Raw genomic sequence first — 24,345 nt, forward strand, 5'->3', positions numbered from 1 at the left:
TTTGTGAAGGACTCGCCATCAATTTTGTTAAATCAGACCAACTAAGGTATGATTTTATCATATCATATCAATTAAAGTACAATCCAGTACTAATTTTTTTAGACGGTAAAAAAAAAAAACTGTTTTGTACTTTTACTATTAATTTTTTGTTAATGAAATTAATTTTTAGGTAGCATTTTGTAATTTTGAATTCAAGGGGTGCCAATGGTTTTCCCAAACCTCAAGTGGAGAATAATAATTTACTATATAATATTATACAATCTAAAATGATATAAAATATATAACCTTAGTATTCATTGTCCTGGCTAATATATGATACATAGTTTATAATAAGGGGAGGTTTAGTTTACGGTAAAAAAAAATTATTTTAGTAATTTATTTTTTATTAATATAAGAGATAATCTTATTACCAACTTTACTATAAATATTAAAAGATTATTAATATAATTTTTATTTTGTTAATATTTATTTATTTATTTATTAATAATTAGGACAAAAAAACCTTTATTTTGAGTTAATATAATAAATAATATGAAAAATATTTTAAAATAATTATATCCAAACACATTTAAGTAAAATAACATCTTAATAATTTTTTATTACACCTACCCAAATATAATAATTATTTATATATACTAATTTTTTTTAAACTTAGTAATACTTTATATCCAGTAATCTTTTAAATAATTTATTTTTGTCGTAATTTTTTATCTTTACGAATAGAATATTACTTAAATTAAACACACTCTAAATTATATAATATTCACTATATTAATTAAGAACAGAGATAAAGATATATTACTAGACAATACATATATATAGTGAAAGTTCTATACGATTTTTTTTTAATAATGTTGGATAAAAGAAATGAATAATTTATTCATACCATTTAATGAGGTTTACAATAACGACTATGTTGATGTTTGGTTCGAGATAATATGTGATTATTTTGATAATATATATTTAATTATTAACATTAACTATTTGGTTTGTGAAACAATAAAAAAACACCGGTAGTCTTTTAATATTAAGATATTAGTGTTAAATAATATAAAAGGTAATCTGATTAACACATTTATCTTAAAGTATTAAAATATTACTAAATGTAATTTTAATTTTATTATAATTTATTTTTGCTTGTTAAATTTTTGGGGCAAAAATACCCTCATTTTGAATTAAAATCATAAACAATCCAACAATCAAATTTAGTTAATTTCATTATTTGATAATATGATCAATTAAATAATTATTTAATTAATTAATTTCATTATTTGACTATAAAAAAATTCCTAATATATAATTAACATTGTGAATATTTTACAGCATACACAAAAAAAATATTTTAACCTAAAATATGTTAGTTTAGTTAAACACAATACTAATTTATAATTAATAATCTTTTAAAGACATTTAAGTAAAATTTATTTTTTAATTTTTGTATTACTGTTAATCGAATACAATAATTATTTATACATATCAGTTTTATCAAAAAAAAGTTGTGTTAAGCAATATTTCAAATAATCTATTTTTTTGGTAATCTTTTATGTTTTTAATAATAAAAAAAATTGCATTTACACCCTATATGTAAATTAACAGACATTAAAATGACAAAAATTTACTGTTTTCAATTAAAAATTAAACAAAAATTTACATTTATCCTATACACAAAAAATTCTCATTGGAAGTACACAATTTTGAACATTGCTAGGATAAACTTTAATAAGGGAAATTAGAATTAACTAAACAATTTTGTGTCCATTATACGATAATATATGAGAATGTGAACAAATCGGACATAATGAAGTTTTTAATATAGTTTAACCTACTGTTTAGAGTTTACCACCATAATTATGTTATTAACAACTCTAAAAAAGTATTCCGATAAATTGTGAGGTATATTTATAAGAGATGTAAAAATGACTTGATTTTAATAGAATCTCTAGTGAGAATATATTGTATCTTTCTAGTAGCCTTATCGTTTACCTTAAGGTAATTTTTATGTAATCCTCTATACAATACAATGATGATTATGATCATGATCCCCATTTTGTAATCATGCCCTTTTCTTCGGGTAATACTTTATGTTTATAGAATAAAAAGAAAATTTTATAATCTTATAAGTTACCATTCAAATTTAATTTAAAAAATTAATTTCGAATGCCGTTACATTAGAGATATGGTAACAATTTAACCTCAATTTGATAAGATAGAATGATTTTCCAATATTGACATGAGATACAGATTGAATGTAAACTGACAAATTACCTCTTCTAAGCAAGAAATATCTATTTATATGTCAAGTTATTCGTCATTATTATTGTAATTAGTTAACTGAATGTTGTTCTATGAGTTTGCTCAATAAAAAGTTTTACCATATAACACGAACATATATACATATGACTAACGTCATAAGATATATATAACCTTCTTGTGATTCACAAGAGATGCAATAGCATGGATACCCACATAGGTTTCCTACCCACTTTTTATTTCCCGTTTAAGAAGACAAAGACAGCCAGCAAATATTGCAACAAATCCATCCCCTACAAAAAAAACCATCTTTTTTATTTCCAAAGAGAAATAAATTTGAAGGTTGAAACTAGTGGTTGAGAAATGTTTCTGGGTACAGCTCTCAAGGTTTTCAGTTTGTTTCTGTTAATATTGAATTTAATATTTTGTCTACATGTTGAGGTTTTTCAGTGTCCAAAATTTGAGCAAGATGGGCATGTGAATTCACATGTAAATGGACCCAAACTGAATAAAAGAGCACATGGATGAGATAAGTGTTCTCTCCCTTTGGGACCCTTTTGAGTAAACTCCCCAGTAGCCATATGGCAATTTTGTCTATAAATACCAATTCATTTCTTCATAGTTTTCACACAACAACAGTCCTCACTCACACTTGCTCTCTTTGCATTCAATTTTCTGTCTTCTCTAGACAACAATGGCTAGATTCCTCAGCATTCTCTTACTTTTCGTGGCTTCCATGCTTGTTTTGCATGCTGGAAAGCAGGTGAGTTTGCTTCATTCTGTCTTCTAAACCAGTTACTTCTATGCTTCATGAATGGGATAGTTAGTTAATGTTAAACTTAATTTTGATCAGTCACAACTACCCATAGCATATAGACTACCGTGTTATACACTTAATCTAAATACAAAATCAAAATTAGGGTTATAAAAAAATTTGTTTATGAGTCATGTCTTTGAGAATCGTTTGAAAATTATAAATATACAATAACTGGTCTTCTATTTCTGAAACCTGCCTTATGATGAGTTTTATTGAAAAAATTGTAACAACTAGGTTTCGGAGAGGAGACTTAACCAATTTATAAAAGATTATACCTCTCTATTAAAAATCTAATAACCGAAAAACTCATACTAAATCGTCTAGTTAAATCTGTAAAGTGTATTGAATTTATTTTTATTGTTAAATTAAACTTATTTGTAAATTGACATTAAACTATTAAATTACTTGATTTTATTAAACTTAAATTATAATTAATGTTAACTCACATTTATAAAATTTTCTAGTCGTTAAAACTTGTAGTTGTGCACATTAAATGTTGAACCCCCGACAAAGGCACATGCTATTGCACAATAATATCGTATGCAGCAGGACCTCCTTGTGCATTAATATTTGAAATTTACCTTTCAATGTTTGTACTGAGATTGACAACGTTGTATAAAAGTTAAAGGGGAGGTGTTTTTTCGTTTGTAATACAGGGTGCTATTGCAGGAGATACAACTTCTACCCTGCTAAAGGCACAAGGCAACCATGGAACGGTAATTATCTTATTATATATATATATATATATATATATTTATTTATTTATTTATTAAAAGTTGTAGTCTCCCTTTCAAGCCATAAATTGCCAAACCTGCTTTTATTATCATTTAGCTAACTCCGGTCTGGTGTGTGTTGGTTGGTGGCACTGCAGTACGGGACCACACCGGGCAGCCTCCATCCTCAGGGTAAGTTCCATGAGGCCCTTTTTCATTGTGCTGCATTTAGTTGGGGAAATTTTTTAATATTAAAGTTAAAAAGGCTATCTTAATAATAAATTATTTAAAAATATTAAATATAAATAGTTATTATATCAGATAAAATTATATATATATATATATATGAATAATTATTGTGTTTGATTAAATATAATAAAAAAATAATATATTATTTTACTTAAATAGTTTTGATATAATTATTTTAAAATATTTTTTATATTACTTATTATATTAATTAAAAATAAGTTTATTTTTATCCTAAAAAATTAATAAATTAAAATATAATTAAAATAAAGTCAAAATTAATTCAATAATTTTTTAATATATAAAATGAAGATGATAATCATTACCACCTACATTACCTTCTACATCATTATAGATAATAAAAAATTATCATAATATTTTATTATTGACAAACCAAAAAAGGTAATATGAAGACATTTGGTTTGAACAATGTTTTAACACTAAAATTTAAATATTATCTTAAAGATAAATTATTTGAAAGATTACTAAGTATAAATGATTACTATGTTTGATAAAATTTTGTAGGTATAAATAATTATTATGTTTGATTAGAGGTAATAATAGAATACTAGTAAATTGTTTTACTTAAATACTCTTGGGTATAATTGTTCTAAAATATTTTTTATATGATTTATTATATTAATTGAAAATACGATTATTTTTATCTTAAAAAATTAATAAATAAAAATATAATTATAATAAAATCAAGATTATTTTGGTAATATTTTAATATCTACCATCTTTATAACTTGTTATACTAGTATTGATAATAGAAAATTATCGTAATTTTTTACTACTGAAAAATTATCAAGGTAATATTTATTAATTAGAAACCAAATTGGCTCCTATAAATAATAAAAGATATATTCTCATGATAATTTTTGTTTATTGAAACCAAATGCCCCAAGGATATGGTTTTTCAATTTTCATAGGGATTTTGCTATAGTATATGCATGAGTAGGTTAATATTTCAACGTAGAACTTGTAAATACTGTGACTTTATACTGAAACAGTTTTTATTGATGAAATTGGGTTTTGATTTGTGTGCAGAATGTGCTCCAAAATGCACATACAGATGCTCAGCCACATCCTACAAGAAGCCATGCATGTTCTTCTGTCAAAAATGCTGCGCAAAGTGTCTGTGTGTGCCCTCTGGCACCTATGGCAACAAGCAAACTTGTCCTTGCTACAATAATTGGAAGACCAAGAGAGGAGGCCCCAAGTGCCCCTGAATTTATTAACAAATATTTGTCTGTGTCACCACTTCTAAATTATCATATCTAATTATTAATGAATTAGCCTATTGTTTTGCTTAATTTGTAACCAATTTGGCATTTTGTTTTCTTAGATAAATGCGTTCTCTATAAGCAACGTGTAATTCATTTTTAGTTATTGATTTTGGCCCTATTATTTTTAATAATTCGGCAACTCTTTGAGGGATGGGTAGGGTAAGTTCTTGGAGATTGAATTTATATGCAAATGCATCTATGGTGGATGGATAAACGACGCTATATATATTAAAGAAATAATTTTATATTTATCTATTTTAAATATACAAATAAATATATATTTAATTAATATATATTATTATATGATGAAATGATATTTTTTGATATTAAAATCAAATAAACTCTTTGGCCTAAGAAATCCGCGTCTCTCAAACTTTCTCAAAGGCATCACATAAGTATCCATCTTTGGCGGAATCCCATTCTCTATTGCTACTAATTCAGAGGCAGTTCATGATTTCATGTTATCTGACAGAATTATGTGAATTATATGATATGCAGCGCATTGCCTCTAGAGATGAATTACCAACAAAAGAAAAAGTTTCTTTGAGAGGTAAAGAACTATTATTGGAAGAAACTACTATTTTACGAAAAATGTTTTGATGGGATTGTGCAACAATGTTTACCGTAAGATGAGATGAAAAGTATTCCAGCCTATTGTAATTCTCTTGAGTAAGGAGGTCATTTGAGTGCTACTAAGACAGCTAAGGTACTCTAAAATAGGTTCCATTGGCCAACTCTATTTCAAGGAATTCTAAAGGTTTCTGACCTAAAAAACCAATGTGTCAAGTTTGTTGAAGACTCGAAAATGAATCTATCATAGGAGTGTTGTAGAGGGTTGAAAATTTTTGGTATACCCAGCTCTTGCAAGTTTGTTAACCCCATTATGCAGACTTGTGACAACATGATGAATGCGGTTGGTGTAGCAAGAAAATGTGGTCTCGCGATTCGACAAGGCTTCAAATGTGGAAGCAAGAATAAAAAGTTTTCTTCAAATTTTATTTTCATTGCATCGATTGAAATGTAATTTATTATCTGATTAACCTTGTGATTTATGATTTTTTCGGGCTTCACAGTACCGGGTCATCCACCAATTTCAAAGATATTAAAAATTTTAATATTGCATATTGTAATTTTCTTATGTATGCCTTTTTTTTTTTTTTGTTTTTTTTTAAGTTTACTAATAAAGAAAGTATAAATTTCCCCAACGGCTGGTTTGGATGATAAAGAGATGAACTGTCAAAGTGGAGAGTTTAGGTTCAAATTTTCTGATGGTATATATTAAGATAATACTCTTCATTTCCCTGGTTTAATGACCGGACTTCACTCAGGCGGGCCTGCAAAACATGTTCGGACAATATATCATCTGAACTTTGGAATCCATGCAAACATAGTAAGCATCTTCCATTTCTTCATAAAGGTGATAGAGTGTCATATTTAGAATGAAATTCCAGTACGTTTCTCAAGTTTCTTCTTCAAATCAGCAAACGTATACGTCTCCTTCACCTTCGCCTTTTAGTCCTGGATGGAGGACTTCACATTGATGCTGAACTTTGGTTGTCCACTCAAGGGTGCAACAACAAGAAGAACTGCGGGGAATTTGAGCCCCAAATAAGCAATCAGCTGATCATCCCTTAATTCTCTATCGTTTAACATCAGTGTCGAGACACTTCGACATCTAAACGTGTTTGAATTATGTTCTTCAAGTCGAGAAAGGTTGTCTCAGCCGGAATTTCAATCTTCGGAGTCAATTCTCCCCCCTCGATGCAAAAGAGAACCAACCTGTACAATAAATCACTGAATTTTTTTTTTTTAAATTTAAAAGCATAGACTATGTATGAAAATGCAGGCATGAATTTAATGATATATCATTCAGAACGTATCTTTTGGAAGGTAAATATTCTCATTTCTCGTGACATATAATGTTATTTTTGCAATATCATTTTGTGTGCTTTCTGAAATGTGAAAATATTGTATGAAATAACTAACCGAATTAGATTAATTTACGAAATTGGTGGAGTATAAAACTTTTAAATTGAAAATCTGAATTCGAACCTCTGTCATGTTTGTAAAACTCTAAAAAAATTACTTAAAAAAGGAAAACTCTAACCAAATTAAATTAACTTTGAAATATTCTCATTTTTTATGACATAATAAAATTTAATTTTCTTATTCAAACTTTGACAATGAAATAATAAAAATGTAAGTTTCAAAATTTTAATAATACATGAAGTGCATCATCCAATATTTACATTTATGCCGAAGAGCTAAAAACACTTTTTCACTTACTAAATACATAAAACACATGTTTTCATCTAAAATCTAACACCACTAATGAAATTGGCTCTAACACATATGCATAAGTTGTAATTACTATCTTAACCCTAATTATTTCACATTTAAGAATTTATCATATTACTCCTAAAACAACCCACAAAATATTTTTGAAAACCACCTCTTTCTGCAATCCAATCTCCTCTCTAACTCAATCCACATTAGTATAACGATTAAAAGAATTGAAGAGGTGTCTAAAATATTAATGGTGTAACGCCCATGCATTACTTAGTGTACGCCTGTATATAAAAGAAAAAGTATGGTCATGACTTGGTTATGCATATATTGTACACAAAGTATAATTTTTTTTTATGATTTTGATTGCGATATAAAGCCTTTTGAGGTGTTGAGAGATACCCAAGAGAGTGATTAGATATGATTGAGAGAAATCTAAGTAGAGATAGAATAGAGTAGATAAAAATTAGAGAGAGTTCACAAAGATTAGGTATCAATAGAGATTAATTATTTTGATGAGATATGAGATAAAATGATATCTATGAGACATAGATGATGAGACTATAAGCTAACTAAGGAAGTACTCATGAATTAGACAATTCGTAGATAGGGTGAAGTCCATTGATTGATGTCCTTAGATTAAAAGATGTTTGTCAAGACTACGTGTTTATCGATTGGCTAAAACCTATCAAGACATAAAAAATCTGATGATTGAGGTTCATAGATTGATAAATCACGATTGTGACTTTATCGATTGACAATAAAACTAGACAATCAGAACTAGAGAGTGGTCACTAGAGTGGGTGTATCAATTCCCTTAGATTTAATTGAATTTTGATAGCCTAAGATTGAGATAAGAGATAAATTGGGTTAGTAAAAAAGAGGGATAAATTTGATTAAAAAATGTTTTATAGATCATTCATGCTAACTGAGTGTTTTATACTCATTTTCCTCTTTTGCATTTTGTAGGTGACGGTGACGGTGACAAAACGACATATTAATGATGGAGTGGCATACAAATAATAGACTTATAGATATTAAATAACCTAATTATGAAATTACGATTCATTACAGACTTTATTATTGTGCTAGCACATTGAAATTGATGATTAGAGATTTTATTGTGCTTGGGTTGGGATATTGATAAGACTTTGGCTTTTATTTTTCATAAATAAAAACTTTTGAGGTTATTCATATAAGATATATATTTATGCATATTTGATTTTAGATTCATTGATTTAAATTGATAATATTATCCCTGCATATTAGATTTTAGTAACACCTTACCCTAAATAATAAGACATTCAGAGTGGGGTGTTATAGTTATGGCAAAAATATTTAACTTTTGGTTACATGTACAATGGTCTTATCCACTACCAAAATATAAAGGAAATATTGCATGGCTTTCTTTGAGTTATGCTATTTCTAGCTACATAAGCTACCAAAAAAGGTAATTGTAACTGAAACATTTAGCTACACAAATTTGTATTTTCAGCAACAATGAACACAATGAGTAAATATGCATAATGTTGTAGTGAGAAGCAATGAGAAGAACATAAGTTTTCTATTTTGATTCTCACAATCTCTTTAACTCTGAAAAATAGTTTCCTATTACCTAGAAACACTTCCAATAATATCAACAGTTATAATTGAAGTGTAATTACTCGTTTATTATACTGGGAGCACAAGTTTATCAAATGATAACAAGACCCATCAAGACTCGAGATATTATACTTTACATATTTATTTATACATATAACTCTAATCTCTCGTTCTATAAATTCAAAATTATATAGAGACTTAAGAACATTGAAAAAATTTCTACAATATTTCGTGTAGTAATTGTACTCTTGCTACAAATCTCTCAAAACAATCAATAACATATCTGTGAACATAGGCCTCTTATTCCACCACATTAAAAATCTTATTGTATTCATGCTTTCTTACACTAAATACTATGACTATTTAGTTTACTTCTAGTTGTAATGTTGATGTGCTACAAGACTGCTGTATCGAAATCATGCCTTTGAATTCAAGAATCTTATAAAACACAATAATTTTGTGAACCCACATGCGGACCGTTCTTTCTCTCTATTTCCTATATATATTCGAACCACCCGTCACCATACTCTGAAACCAATACAGCGGAAATATGAGCCCTAGGGTTTGTGTAAAGCGCCTTGCAGTGTTGATACTTGCCGGATTATTAATCTCCGGCACCAAAGTTTTAGCACAAGTTGATCCAATATTCTGTCAAGCGAAAATGTTAATGGTTGGAATGGAGTGCGAGAATTATGTTGTAATGCCACAGCCGAATATGTTACCATCTCCACGGTGCTGCATGGCGGTGAGGAAGGTTAGCAGTTCATGCTTGTGCAACTTTGTGATAAACCCGGTTGAGATTAATCTGGTTCATGTTGCTCAGTATTGTGGTACTCAGTTTACTCCTGGAACAAGATGTGGAAGTAAGTAAATAGAATTTCCCTCATTGTTCTTACTGATTTGAATTAATTCTTTAATTTAATCAGTGCAACATTCTTCTAGGTAAATTATCAAACTCTCAGAAGTTTTAATTTTATTAGGGCTTTTGTTTGAGAAAAATGGTTTCTAATTAATAATGTTGTGATGGAACTGTGTTTCTCAGGTTACAAGATTCCGCCGCCATGAAAATGAAAGAGACAGCCAGTAGATTCTTTGTTCAAACAGTGGAAGTTTAACAATTCAAAAATCACCTCATCCGTATTCAATAATATACAATCACCTTTCTCACTGAATCAAATTCGTTTTAATAATAAAAATAATAATATACCATTAGTCAGGGAGTTTACATGGACAGAATATTTATTAATATATTTAAAATTAGATCAAATCAATTAATTTGAGTAATTAAACTATAAATCAATCCATATTTTGATCCAATTTATATAAATATTATTTGTTAATTTGGTTAAACCTAATAAACCCTTCAAACAAAAAAAACGAAAAAAACCCAATAAAACCAGGTTTATATAATAAGTTAAAAAAATTAAAATTTATAAAATCTTAATTGAATTAATGTTAAAGTTTGTAATTAGTTTTTTTTCTTTTATCAATGTAATAGAGTGTCGATTATTTAATTAACATATTTAAAATTTTTTTTTACTTTTTCTAATTTTTTTTATTTTGCTGAAATAGAAATTTATGTTGCAAAAAAGAAAATACACTTGATTGCTATTGATAATTGTATAGAGTTGCTTTTAATGAATCGCATATATTTCATGTTTTAATAAAGTGACAAATATTTGATACTATTCAAAAAATATATAATAATTTAAAAATAAATTATACCAGTAGAATCGTAAATTAGTGAAACAACTAATTTAACCACCGGTTTGGTTTTAAAAACATAAATATAACATAAACCTCGGTGGATTTTGGCATAAGAATATGAAGAGACACGATCAATAAACTGAGGGGTTAGTTTTTTATATGGTTACTTCTAGCAACCAAGTGAGATGGCAGGGTCGTCAACACTCCCGCATGGACGTTGCCACTCCTCCTTAGCATTGTTGAGGTCTTTAACAAGCAGAATTGTGAAGATAATGAAAAGTGTTTATCTCACAGAGGGAGTAGCCATGGATGATTGTGGTCGTGGTTTTGAGTGTGAAAGATATGATAGTGGACAACCACTAATCGATTATTCAAGTCAAAGCTTACAACATATTCAAGACTATGATAGGACTAAATACCAACAACCAAGTAATATCAAATTTAGAACTTATAAGAATAAAATTCTTCTATGATTATCAGAAGAAGACTCCAACCGAATCGCATGTCATAGAATCTTCATAATTATCATCCAACGGAGACATTAACTTTTAAAAAAATAAAATATCATCTTTTCAGGCATAATTTCATCTATTTAAATTCAAAATCATGACTCAAAACCTTAAGAAAAAAGAGGGTTCAAATGTACTTTGTCCTCAAAAAAATTGTTGTATTATTCTTGTACTATTTAAAAACTAATGAAAAAACTATACATGTAAGCATTTCGTTTATCAATACGAAAAAACTTTGGTGTCATCTTTTTCTCTACTTTATCTCAATTCATCTTCATAATCATTTTTGCACACCCCTAATAAATTTATCAGAATATTCTCAGACTCTAATCATTGATGAGAAATCACATCAATATTTTCAAACTATATGTATCCATTTTTTTGGTAATTAAGAAGTTGTTTCTTGAGCTTGAGTTTTTGTTGATGAGTAAATTTTGCATAGCAATACTATTTGTACCAAATATCTGTATATAAATTAATATATTTTTATATATGTTATTATATGATTGAATGTTACTTTATTCTTAATTTAAAATCACTTAATCACATAATAATATATATCAAATATATACTCATATGCGTACTCATATTAAATATATATAATTTTATTGAATTTTGAATAATAAATTTGGGAGAAACGGGTCAGACTTGGTCATATCGTCAAAGTGATTAGGCATGTGATCAAAAGTGGGTATATTACTGGCCTAATTATCTAAAGTGAGGCACAAGAGTCAAGCCTAACCCTGGTTGGTTAGGAACCTTCATAGAGCAATCAAGGCTTAGACTAATGTATGTCAAGGATTATGGTAGTGAAACAGACAACTCGTACCCAATGTATGACCCAGTTAGAGCCTAACAGATTCTACAGGCTGATGGAAAGGTCCTTTTATGGGCCTGAGGTCGCTTAGCTCGTAGTCAACCCAACATTTTATGAAGTCTAAGTGTTTGGACTACTCCGTTTTGGTATGGAACCAACCCGTACGAGTTCTGATGTACAAGATCCTTGTACTACAAGGCAAGTACAGAGCATACTTTCGCATAGATTAGTGGTATAAGAGGTGGACTGGTAATTTTGACTCAAAGAGATTAATGACTTTTGCCTAAGACTTAAGAAAGATTAAGCTGCTGTATTCATGGAGAGAGGAGTGTATTGAAAGCTGATTCTCCCTTCGAAGAGAAGGGACTGCTATTTATAGGCAAAGTTTACAAGCAAACGAGATGCGAGCTGGAGGGCATCTATTACAAGCGTAAGCGCTTACATCACAAACAAATAATTAAAATGACATGTGAAAAGATACCAAAGAAAAAAAATTGACATGTGAAAAGATACAAAAACAAAATAATTATACATATGGTCGGCATGTGAGGCCAAACAGTCTGGGCCTAGAAGGCCAAGTGGGGAGACGTGGAGGATCCTGGACCTTGAAAGGTGGAAGTCGTGGGCTTTGTTGATATCATTCTGTCGGATAGTTGGTGGTGTTGGGCCACCAGAGCATCGATTGCGTCAAAGTCGATATCTTCGAGGGATTCAGTTTGTTGAGAGAAAAAATCGTGGAGGACGGGGAGATTGCCATCTAGGGAGTCTTCTAAGTGGGTGTCAGGAGCACTATCTTCTGGCATATCAACACGAATCACAAAATATTTATAATTATGGGTGCACGTGCTTTGAGAGCAGAAAACAGGATATGAATCTTCTTGTAGATATTTGTATACCGTTAGATGTTGATCATAGGTGGGATACATGGCTGGATCAGCATCAGGATGGACTGGAATAGGAGGGAATTCTCCTTCAATTTCAATGATGGGCTGAGGATTATGCCACGTGGATAAAGACAGCTCAAGAGATAATTGAGGTGAGATATCCATGTTTTGTGCGCTGGAAGTAGACTTTGTCGAATTTGTCATCTTGTGGCGGTTTTTGAGCTTGGAGTAGAAAATATCTCGGTCATGTTCAAGCTGGCCCATGTAGGGGGTCGGATACTCTTCCCAAGGGGTGTAGGGCAGACCTGGTGGGGAATAATTGAGTTGGCTTCAGTGATGGAACGTTCAAAGTTACGGTATTCTTGGGTATATGTGGTGCGGTATTTTTGTAGGCTGTATGGAAGATGGGCATATTTGCGAGTATGAGTTTCAAATAGTATATTTTTGTGATATTTGAGGACTTGGGCCTTTCGAGTGAAAAATAGGATAGTGTTGGGCTTCGACAGGTCAACTAAAACTTTGGTGGCCCAATTGGTATTGGAAGAAAGTACAAGTCCACCAAGGGAGGTGATAAAACCACTGGAGAAAGATCCTGAATGGAAGGAACTCTGGATCATATGGGCCATGTTCAATATGATGGAGCCAGGTAAGCATAAAGCTAACAGGGAATTCAATGGCTATAGTATATTTTGCAAGTAAATACCATAGAAACCATAGGGAATTCCAAGTGAAATCTAGAGCAGGGTTTCTGATGGAGAAAAGAGTGATGTAAGGAAACTCGGGATGAATGCCAATAGAGTCAAGTGTGTAGAGACCGGTGTCTTAGATTGTTTTGGTTTGATAGGAAAAAAGTAAGGTTTTGAAGGTCTCGATCTCATCAATGGGTAATGAGGAGTAGAGGGAGATAAATTCAAGAGGTAAATCTGAAATTCCAAGAGGTAAAGGATTGGAGGAAGACATGGTATAAATCGAAAGTTGAGATGAATATAGGATAAGTGGTTTGGATGGCTTTTTATACGAAGGTCGGGAAAAGTAATCAGGGACAATGTGGTCTTTTCCTTTGACATGTTTTACAGTAAAAGAGTAGTTTGAGAACCACTCATTCCATCGCATAAGTTGTGGATTAGGGAGGCGTTTGGATTTAGGGACCAACATGGATGGGAAAGAGGTCATGTCTATCTCCACTGTGAAATGATGTCCACTGAGATGAAATTCAAATTCTCAATTCCTCTTTTGACAGTTAAATTTGAAGGTGGAATAATAATGCAATTTTGAAGTGTCCACTCTTGTATCCACATACATGTCTGTGTCCATTGAAGTCTTCAAGAAGAATGACAGACCAATGGTCATTGCTTGAGTCAGTCTGTAAAATTCTGGTTCCTTCTGAAGAAAGTTTTAGCGGGGGTAATTTTGGAATGAGGGCCTTGAATTTTTTAATGGACTTGGTGTGTACATTTGTCCATGACGGAGGTTCTTTTCGAAGCATCTGGTAGAGGGGTTTGGTGTAATGGCTAAGGTGTGAGACAAACTCAGAGACATAGTTGACAATTCCAAGAAATTGTTGGATCTATTTTTTGGAAAGATATTCGTTAGGAAAATCTTAGAGGTGGATTCCAATGTGAGGCTGAGGGACATAAGATCCATTAGAGATTGTCATTCCCAGAAATTCTATAGACGATTGTGCAAGTAGCATCTTCTTTTCAGAAAGCATGATACCATGGGATTTGACTATGTTATGGAACTGAGTGAGGAGGATGACATGATCTTTATCATTTCGGGAAAACAACAGGATATCATCAATGTAAATGAGAGTTTGGTCTTATATTAGGCTAAAAATCTTGGTTAAGGCTTTTTGGAATAGTGAAGGGGTTGTTTTGAGTCCGAAAGGCATGACAGTCTATTGGTAATGATGACTAGGAAGGGAGAAAGCAGTTTTGGGCCTGTCTTCGGGAGAGACCAAGTTGCCAAAATCCAGCTTTAAGATCAAATTTGGAGAGGACTGTAGCTTGGGCTAATCTTGTAAAGAAATGTTGCTTATTGGGTATTGGAAATTTGTCATCTTGTAGAAAACTGTTGAGAGGCTTATAATTGATAACAAGCCTTAGTTTTCCTCTGCTCTGTTCTGTATGTTTGTTGACATAGAATGCTGCACAAGCCCAAGGGGATTGAGTAGGATCGGTAAGGTCTTCTTGTGTGAGTTGGGCCAATTCTTGTTCTGCTTGTTAAGCCAGGTCAGGATTGAGTCAATGATGACTTGCTTTGGTGGGGTTGATATCTTCATTCTTTTTGAAAGGGAGAGTAATAAAATACTTAAGATTTTTTCACAAAGGATGATTGCACTTAGTGAGAAAATCTGTATGTGAAGTTGCACATGATTCCAAAATGATTTGCTGCTTCAGAGCTTTAAAAGGGGTAATAGTGAAGTAATTTGGAATTTTACTCCACGGAAGGAATTATTGAGTGTGTTGTAACCCATCAGAACGCAGGTAGACTCGTTTGTCTAGGAATTTTTGAATGAAGTCAAAGCCAATAATTGCATTTTTGTCAGGAAGGTCAGAGGCAAGAAACTTGTGGCTGATATTGATGGAAGGAAAGGGTTGTATTGTGACAGTCTTGCTAATAGCTTCAGTAGCAAAGACTTCATTGTTTGTAGCACGAAAGTATTGTTTATGAGGTCGCCAATAACTAAGAGGGATGACAGAGGGCTTGAGAATTGAAGAAACTGCTCCTGTGTCAATCAAAGCGATGATTTTGATGGGACGCTCATATTTATTTAGCAAAAACTTGAGTTCAGGCAGATGTTGTTGATGTTGTGGATGATGAGCTTGTAACATGAGTCCATAAGAGGGAGGCACTTCTTCTTCTTCAAAGAAGTTGTCAGGAGAATTATCAGTCTGGGAGTCATAAAGAATGAAATCCAGTTCTGAATGTTCTGATTCAGTTTCAGAGTAAAAAGATTCCACATCATGATTGGGTAAATCTGCAATTTGAGAGATTTATTGGATCATCTTCTTTTTGGCAAGAGGGCATTCTTTAGATAAATGACCTTTCTTTTTGCAAATGAAGCAACGATCATTTTTCTTAAAAGATTTCTTTCTACGAAAGAAACGCCGTCTAGATCTTCGAGGTTTGAAGAATTGAGTCTTTCTTCTGTACTTGAGATTGTATCTTCTATAATGTCGTTTCTTGGTGGTACGACAATCACAAATTTTATCACTATGAGAGCATTTGATCTTGAGGTCAGGACGGTCACAATTTCGTCCTAATGATTTTCCAAGTTTATCCACATTGATAAAAAATTTGGAGTTGTTACAAAATATTTGTAATTGGTTGATCACCAGTTGATAAAGATCACCAAGTGTGGTTTGGGCTAAGGTGCGGCCTTGGAACTCAAGAAACCGGAAGGTTTCATTGCCAAGAGGTTCAGGCAATTGGTTGAGGTAAGCCTATTTCAAGTTTGGGTCATCAACACCTTTGAGAATGTAAAAACGAACACGGGCTTTCTTAAAATGCTTTTCCAAATCTTTGGGGTTGAAGGAACAACATTTGAGCTTAAAAAATTCTTCACGGGCCTGGTTTGCAATATGGGTCGAACTGCCTAAAAATTTCACATAAATATTGTACATAAATTGATTAATATAGGGAATATGTAACAGTTGAGTCTGTCTATACTGAGCAAGAGCAATCCACCATTCTTTCACGTCACCAGTAAAGTGAGAGACAAAAGAGGTTAAAACCTGTACAAGATTGGCACCAGGTTTCAACATCTCAGTGTTAAGCCAACCAGTCATTTCATGGATACAATTTCGATATTGAGATACTGGAATATCATCAAATGTAAAAGTCTGAAACTTGGAAGTAGTATTGGGCACATATTGGGATGTCCGAGAAGGTTGTTCTGAAGAAAGAGGTTTTTTCATGGTAGACTCAGCTTCATCTTGGGGCTGTGAAGTTTGACCATATTCATAGGTCAAAACAGGTTGAGTATCAGAGAGAAAATAGGAGGTATTTGAAATTGTGACTGAGGATTCAGTACTTGGTTCTGAGGATCCAGAGGTGGAGTTTTTAGTATGACCCATGAGATAATCACTGATGGGATTAGAAAAGATAACCTGTTGAGAGGGTAATAGATCAGTATGGCTAGTATCAATGAGTTCAAATATGACTATGGCTTTTCCATGAGAAGGGGGAGGGGGAGGAACAGGTGTAGGAATATGTCTGGATGGGAAAGAAGTATGGCGAGGTTCAGGAGGTTTAGGTTTTGGATGGAGAACAGAGGAGTCTCCAAAAAGATTTTTATAATTTGCAAATCCTTGAAAGTAACGGTTAGTGTAAATTTGTTGTGGTTCTATAGGTAAAACGCTAGGAGGAGGTGCATCATAAGGGTGGAAAGGGAAAGCAGGAGAAATAACAATGCGAGGCCCTTGTTGGACCATGGCTTCCAAATGGGCTAATTGGGCTTTAAGAGAATTCATCTCCTGTTGTTGGTAATGGAAAGGAATTTGTTGATCAATACAAGACATAATGTCAGTATGGACTTGTTGGATTTTGAGTCGAAGAGCATCAATGGGCTTCATCACCAAATGGGCCTGGGAGTCTATTTTCTTTTCAATTCGTTGGGTCGTATGGTGTAAGTCTTGTAGGACTTGGTTTTGGGCCAGAGCATTTTGAGACTGCCAGTTGAGAACGGTTTCGGCTAGGTTGACTCGTTCTGGAGTGCCATCAGGTTTAATAGTCTGAGGGTCTTTGATTTTTCATGTCCGAGTTGTTCGTTGGACTAGATCAGAAACTGGTTCCAAATGAGGAAATTCTGTAGGTTGAAACATCATACAAGGAGAAGGAGAGGAAACCAAAGATTGTACTTTTGGAATCCATTTCCATTGGGACTTAGGTTTTTGGTGTGGGGGAAAAAGTTGAGTAGGTGGGTTTTGGGGCTCATCGGAATCATCAGAATCATCTTTTGAATCATGCCAGCCAGTAGGAAGAATATAATCAGTGGTATCAACAAGTGGATTTTTATGACCATAATACACAACATAATCAAATTTGCCAGAAGGGTCTCCAAGGAGATCATATCCAAGGACACCAGTTTTATACCGTTGCCAAAAAAGGCGTTGAGTATCGAACTTTGGAGTTTTGGAGGCAAACTGGGACCGAGCCAATCGACGATGATTAGAGGCAGAAAAAGGGTTTGCTTGTTCCGTGCAGGAAACACATTGACACTAAGGATTCTCAGGATCATGAGGTTGGAGCAGGTAAATAGTTTCACCTCGAGGGGTGAATCCATAAATTTCTGCTTGGGGAGTATCACCAAATGGTGCATAGGAAAACTGGGTAGGAAAACACTGAGGTTGTTTTGTTGATGAAGAAGGTTCATCATAAGAGATAGAGAGTCGGCCACTGGTAGATCTAGTAAACTGAGGATTCGTGTATTGAAAGGTGGAACTTCAGTTGTCTGGATCTGTTCATATGCAGTGTACCACTTTTTTGGAATGAGGGCTTCCAATTGATCCTTTGGCATCTGTTTTGGGACAAGGGTACAATAGGGCTTTCGATCTGTGTCAACTGTGAGTAAAATAACATCATGCGTCTGATCTGGTGTAGCTATATCCAGTGAATGATTTTGGACTCTGTAAACAATCTGGTAGTGGATGGTTGCCATCAACGTTTGACCTTGTGGGGAACAGCTCATGTAACTTGAACTTGAAACTTTAAAGCTTGACAAACCAAGGGGTCTTAGAGTGACATACAAAAATTTGGAAAAAGAGTCACCATGACAGTACCAGCATTCAAAGTTGTCTGGACAGTTCCAAGATTAGCATGTTCAAAATTGGGAAATCCGGTATCCAAGAGGGTGATCCTTGAAGTGGTTGGAAGACATTTACGGCCATGAAAGGTGAGAGCAAATCGGATAGCACCAAAGTGCAAGTGAGTGTATCCTTTAGCAAGCCATTCGTGAGTAAAATGAGCAGGATACTCAAGAGTAATGTATTGTTTAGCAATTGTAGCAGGAAGTTGATAACTACTGAAAGAAGTACTTTGAACGTACTCTTTGATTTTTACAGCTGAAGGGTGAATGATAGTCTTTAAGGTTCGACGAAGAGATGTGAGGGGTTTTAAGTAATTGTGGTAGGGGTTTAAGAAGATAAAGTTTGTAGTAGGAAGACGAGATTCATTATCGAGGTACTTGATTTCATACAGACTATCCAGCTTGTATGAAAAATGTCGGGTTAAGGTTGCAATAGTGGGGGCAGGAATAATATGAGTATCACTTTGAGGAGTAGGAGTTTGACAAGCCATGAGAGAGAAATTAAGTTTGGGCAAAAATAATTAATACTCAAAGAATAAAACTAACAGAGGTATGACTCTAATACCATGGGATTTGACTAGGTTATGGAACTGAGTGAGGAGGATAACATGATCTTTATCATTTCGAGAAAATTTAATTATGTTGTGTTTTATGGTCGTGAAAATCCACTTGCTGATACCACTGATTATATTCCTCCTACTGGCTGGCATGATTCAAAAGATGATTCTGATGATTCCGATGAGCCCCAAAACCCACCTACTCAAATTTTTCCCCCACACCAAAACTTAAGTCCCAATGAAAATGGATTCCAAAAGTACAATCTTTGGTTTCCTCTCCTTCTCCTTGTATGATGTTTTAACCTGCAGAATTTTCTCCTTTGGAACCAGTTTCTGATCCAGTCCAACGAACAACTCAGGCATGGAAAATCAAAGACCCTCAGACTATTAAACCTGATGGCACTCCAGAACGAGTCAGCCCAACCGAAATCATTCTCAATTGGCAGTCTGAAAATGCTCTGGCCTAAAACCAAGTCCTACAAGACTTACACCATACGACCCAACGAATTGAAAAGAAAATAGACTCCCAGGCCCATTTGGTGATGAAGCCTATTGATGCTCTTCAACTCAAAATCCAACAAGTCCATACTGACATTATGTCTTGTATTGATCAATAAATTCATTTCCATTACCAACAACAGGAGATGAATTCTCTTAAAGCTCAATTAGCTCATTTGGAAGCCATGGTCCAACAAGGGCCTCGCATTGCTATTCCTCTTGTTTTGCCTTTCCACCCTTATGATGCACCTCCTCCTAGCCTTTTACCTAAAGAACCACAACAAATTTACACTGACCGTTACCTTCAAGGATTTACAAATTATAAAAGTCTTTTTGGAGACTCTTCTGTTTTCCATCCAAAACCTAAACCTAAACCTCCTAAACCTCGCCATACTTCTTTCCCATTCAGACATATTCCTACACCTGTTCCTCCCCCTCCCCCTTCTCATGGAAAAGCCATAGTCATATCTGAACCCATTGATACTACCCATACTGATTCATTACCCTCTCAACACGCTATCTTTCCTAATCTTATCAGTGATTATCTCATGGCTCATACTAAAAACTCCACATCTGGATTCTCAGAACCAAGTACTGAATCCTCAGTCACAATTTCAGATACCTCTTCTGTTCTCTCTGATACTCAACTTGTTTTGGCCTATGAATATGGTCAAACTTCACAACCCCAAGATGAAGCTGAGTCTACCATAGAAAAACCTCTTCCTTCAGAACAACCTTCTCGGACATCCCAATATGTGCCCAATACTACTTCCAAGTTTCAGACTTTTACATTTGATGATATTCCAGTACCTCAGTATCGAAATCGTATCCATGAAATGACTGGTTGGCTTAATACTGAGATATTGAAACCTGGTGCCAATCTTGTACAGGTTTTAACCTCTTTTGTCTCTCACTTTACTGGTGACTTGAAAGAATGGTGGATTACTCTTGCTCAGTATAGATAGACTCAACTGTTACAAATTCCCGATATTGATCAATTCATGTACAATATTTATGTGGAATTTTTAGGCAGTCCGACCCATATTGCAGACCAGGCCCGTGAAGAATTTTTTAAGCTCAAATATTGTTCCTTCAACCCCAAAGATCTGGAAAAGCATTTCAAAAAAGCCCATGCTCGTTTTTACAATCTCAAAGGTGTTGATGACCCAAACTTGAAACAGGCTTACCTCAACCAATTGCCCGAACCTCTTGGCAATGAAACCCTCCGGTTTCTTGAGTTCCAAGGCCGCACCTTGGCCTAAACCACACTTGGTGATCTTTATCAACTGGTGCTCAACCAATTACAAATACTCTGCAACAAATACAAATTTCTTATCAATGTGGATAAACTTGAAAAATCATTAGGACGAACTTGTGACCGTCCTGACCTCAAGATCAAATGCTCTCATAGTGATAAAACTTGTGATTGTCGTACCACCAAGAAACGACATCATAGAAAATACAATCCCAAGTACAGAAGAAAGACTCAATTCTTCAAACCTCGAAGATCTAGACGGCGTTTCTTTCGTAGAAAGAAATCTTTCAAGAAAAATGATCGTTGCTTCATTTGCAAAAAGAAAGGTCATTTCTCTAAAGAATGCCCTCTTGCCAAAATGAAGAAGATGATCCAACATATCTCTCAAATTGCAGATTTAGCCAATGATGATGTGGAATCTCTTTACTCTGAAACAAAATCAGAACACTCAGAACTGGATTTCATTCTTTATGACTCCCAGACTGATGATTCTCCTAACAACTCCTCTGAAAAAGAAGAAGTGTCTCCCTCTTATGGAGTCATGTTACAAGCTCATCATCCACAACATCAGCAACCTCTGGCTGAACTCAAGCTTTTGCTAAATAAATATGAGCGCCCCATCAAACTCATCGCCTTGATTGACACAGGAGCAATTTCTTCAATTCTCAAGCCCTCTGTCACCCCTCTTAGTTATTGGCAACCTTATAAACAATACTTTCGTGCTGCAAACAATGAAGTCTTTGCTACTGAGGCTATTAGCAAGACTTTCACAATACAACCCTTTCCTTCCATCAATATCAGCTACAAGTTTCTTGCCTCTGACCTTCCTGACAAAGATGCAATTATTGGCTTTGACCTCATTCAAAAATTCCTAAACAAACAAGTCTACCTGCGTTCTGATGGGTTACAACACACTCAACAATTCCTTCCGTGGAGTAAAATTCCAAATTACTTCACTATTACCCCTTTTGAAGCTCTGAAGCAGCAAATCATTTTGGAATCATGTGCAACTTCACATACAGATTTTCTCACTAAGTGCAATCATTCTTTGTGAAAAAATCCTGAGTATTTTATTACTCTCCCTTTCAAAAAGAATGAAGATATCAACCCCACCAAAGCAAGTCATCATGGACTTAATCCTGACCTAACTCAACAAGCAAAACAAGAATTGGCTCAACTCAAACAAGAAGGCCTTATCGAACCTACTCAATCCCCTTGGGCTTGTGCATCATTCTATGTCAACAAACGTGTAGAACAGATCAGAGGAAAACTAAGGCTTGTTATCAATTATAAGCCTCTCAACAGTTTTCTACAAGATGACAAATTTCCAATACCTAATAAGCAACATTTCTTTGCAAGATTAGCCCAAGCTACAGTCCTCTCCAAATTTGATCTTAAAGCTGGATTTTGGCAACTTGGTATCTCTCCCGAAGACAGACCCAAAACTGCTTTCTCCCTTCCTAGTCATCATTACCAATGGACTGTCATGCCTTTCGGACTCAAAACAGCCCATTCACTATTCCAAAAAGCCTTAACCAAGATTTTTAACCCAATACAAGACCAAGCTCTCATTTACATTGATAATATCCTGCTGTTTTCCCGAAATAATAAAGACCATGTCATTCTCCTCACTCAGTTCCATAACCTAGTCAAATCTCATGGTATCATGTTTTCTGAAAAGAAGATGCTACTTACACAATCGTCCATAGAATTTCTGGGAATGACAATCTCTAATGGATCCTATGTTCCTCAGCCTCACATTGGAATCCACCTCCAAGATTTTCCTGACGAATATCTTTTTAAAAAACAGATCCAACAATTTCTTGAAATTGTCAACTATGTCTCTAAGTTTGTCCCACACCTTAGCCATTACATCAAACCCCTCTACCAGATGCTTCAAAAAGAACTTCCTTCATGGACAGATGTACACAACCAGTCCATTAAAAAACTCAAGGCCCTCATTCCAAAATTATCCCCGCTAAAACTTCCTTCAGAAGGAACCAGAATTTTACAGACTGACGCAAACAATGACCACTAGTCTGCCATTCTTCTTGAAGACCTCAATGGACACAAACACATATATGGATATAAGAGTGGACACTTCAAACCTTCAGAATTGCATTATCATTCCACCTTCAAAGATATCTTAGTTGTCAAAAGAGGAATTGAGAAGTTTGAATTTCATCTCAGTGGACATCATTTCACAGTGGAGACAGACATGACCTCTTTCCCATCCATGTTAGTCCCTAAATCCAAACGCCTCCCTAATCCACAACTTATGTGATGGAATGAGTGGTTCTCAAACTACTTTTTTACTATAAAACATGTCAAAGGAAAAGACCACATTGTCTCTGATTACTTTTCCCGACCTTCGTATAAAAAATCATCCAAACCACTTATCCTATACTCACCTCCACTTTCGATTTATACCATGTCTTCCTCCAATCCTTTACCTCCTGGAATTTCAGATTTACCTCCTGAATTTTCCTCCCTCTACTCCTCATTACCCATTGATGAGACCGAGACCTTCAAAACCTTACTTTTTTCCTATCAAACCAAAACAATCCAAGACACCGGTCCCTACACACTTGGCTCTATTGGCATTCATCCCGAGTTTCCTTACATCACTCTCTTCTCCATCAGAAACCCTACTCGAGATTTCACTTGAAATTCCCTATGGTTTCTATGGTATTTACTTGCAAAATATACTATAGCCATTGAATTCCCTGTTAGCCTTATGCTTACCTGGCTCCATCATATCGAACATGGCCCATATGATCCAGAGTTCCTTCTATTCAGGATCTTTCTCCAATGGTTTTATCACCTCCCTTAGTGAACTTGTACTTTCTTCCAGTACCAATTGGACCACCAAAGTTTTAGTCGACCTGCCGAAGCCCAACACTCTATCCTGTTTTTCACTCGAAAGGCCCAAGTCTTCAAATATCACAAAAAGATACTATTTGAAACCCATACCTGCAAATATGCGCATCTTCCATACAGCCTACAAAAATACCGTACCACATATACCCAAGAATACCGTAACTTTGAACGTTCCATCACTGAAGCCAACTCAATTATTCCCCACCAGGTCTGCCCTACGTCTGCT

At 33.8% G+C, this 24,345-nt stretch overlaps 1 protein-coding gene across 1 annotated transcript; it reads left to right on the forward strand.

The window, feature by feature from the left end:
- Nucleotides 1-2,868: 2,868 nt before the first annotated feature.
- LOC123205878 (protein GAST1-like) lies at nt 2,869-5,446 on the forward strand. The gene is made up of 4 exons (XM_044622933.1): nt 2,869-3,013; nt 3,724-3,783; nt 3,939-3,972; nt 5,077-5,446. The coding sequence occupies exons 1-4, from the start codon at nt 2,945-2,947 to the stop codon at nt 5,256-5,258; spliced, it is 345 nt and encodes a 114-aa protein (XP_044478868.1). The 5' UTR covers nt 2,869-2,944; the 3' UTR covers nt 5,259-5,446.
- Nucleotides 5,447-24,345: the final 18,899 nt, after the last annotated feature.

The sequence above is a fragment of the Mangifera indica genome, unplaced genomic scaffold (assembly GCF_011075055.1).
Source record: "Mangifera indica cultivar Alphonso unplaced genomic scaffold, CATAS_Mindica_2.1 Un_0018, whole genome shotgun sequence".
Taxonomy (NCBI): domain Eukaryota; kingdom Viridiplantae; phylum Streptophyta; class Magnoliopsida; order Sapindales; family Anacardiaceae; genus Mangifera; species Mangifera indica.

Excerpts from the sequence above, each read along its gene's own strand:
- LOC123205878 (XM_044622933.1), top strand. The coding sequence starts at position 2,945 with ATGGCTAGATTCCTCAGCATTCTCTTACTTTTCGTGGCTTCCATGCTT. Across the intron at positions 3,784-3,938 it reads CACAAGGCAACCATGGAACG|TACGGGACCACACCGGGCAG; the intron begins GTAATTATCTTA and ends GTGGCACTGCAG. Across the intron at positions 3,973-5,076 it reads GGGCAGCCTCCATCCTCAGG|AATGTGCTCCAAAATGCACA; the intron begins GTAAGTTCCATG and ends ATTTGTGTGCAG.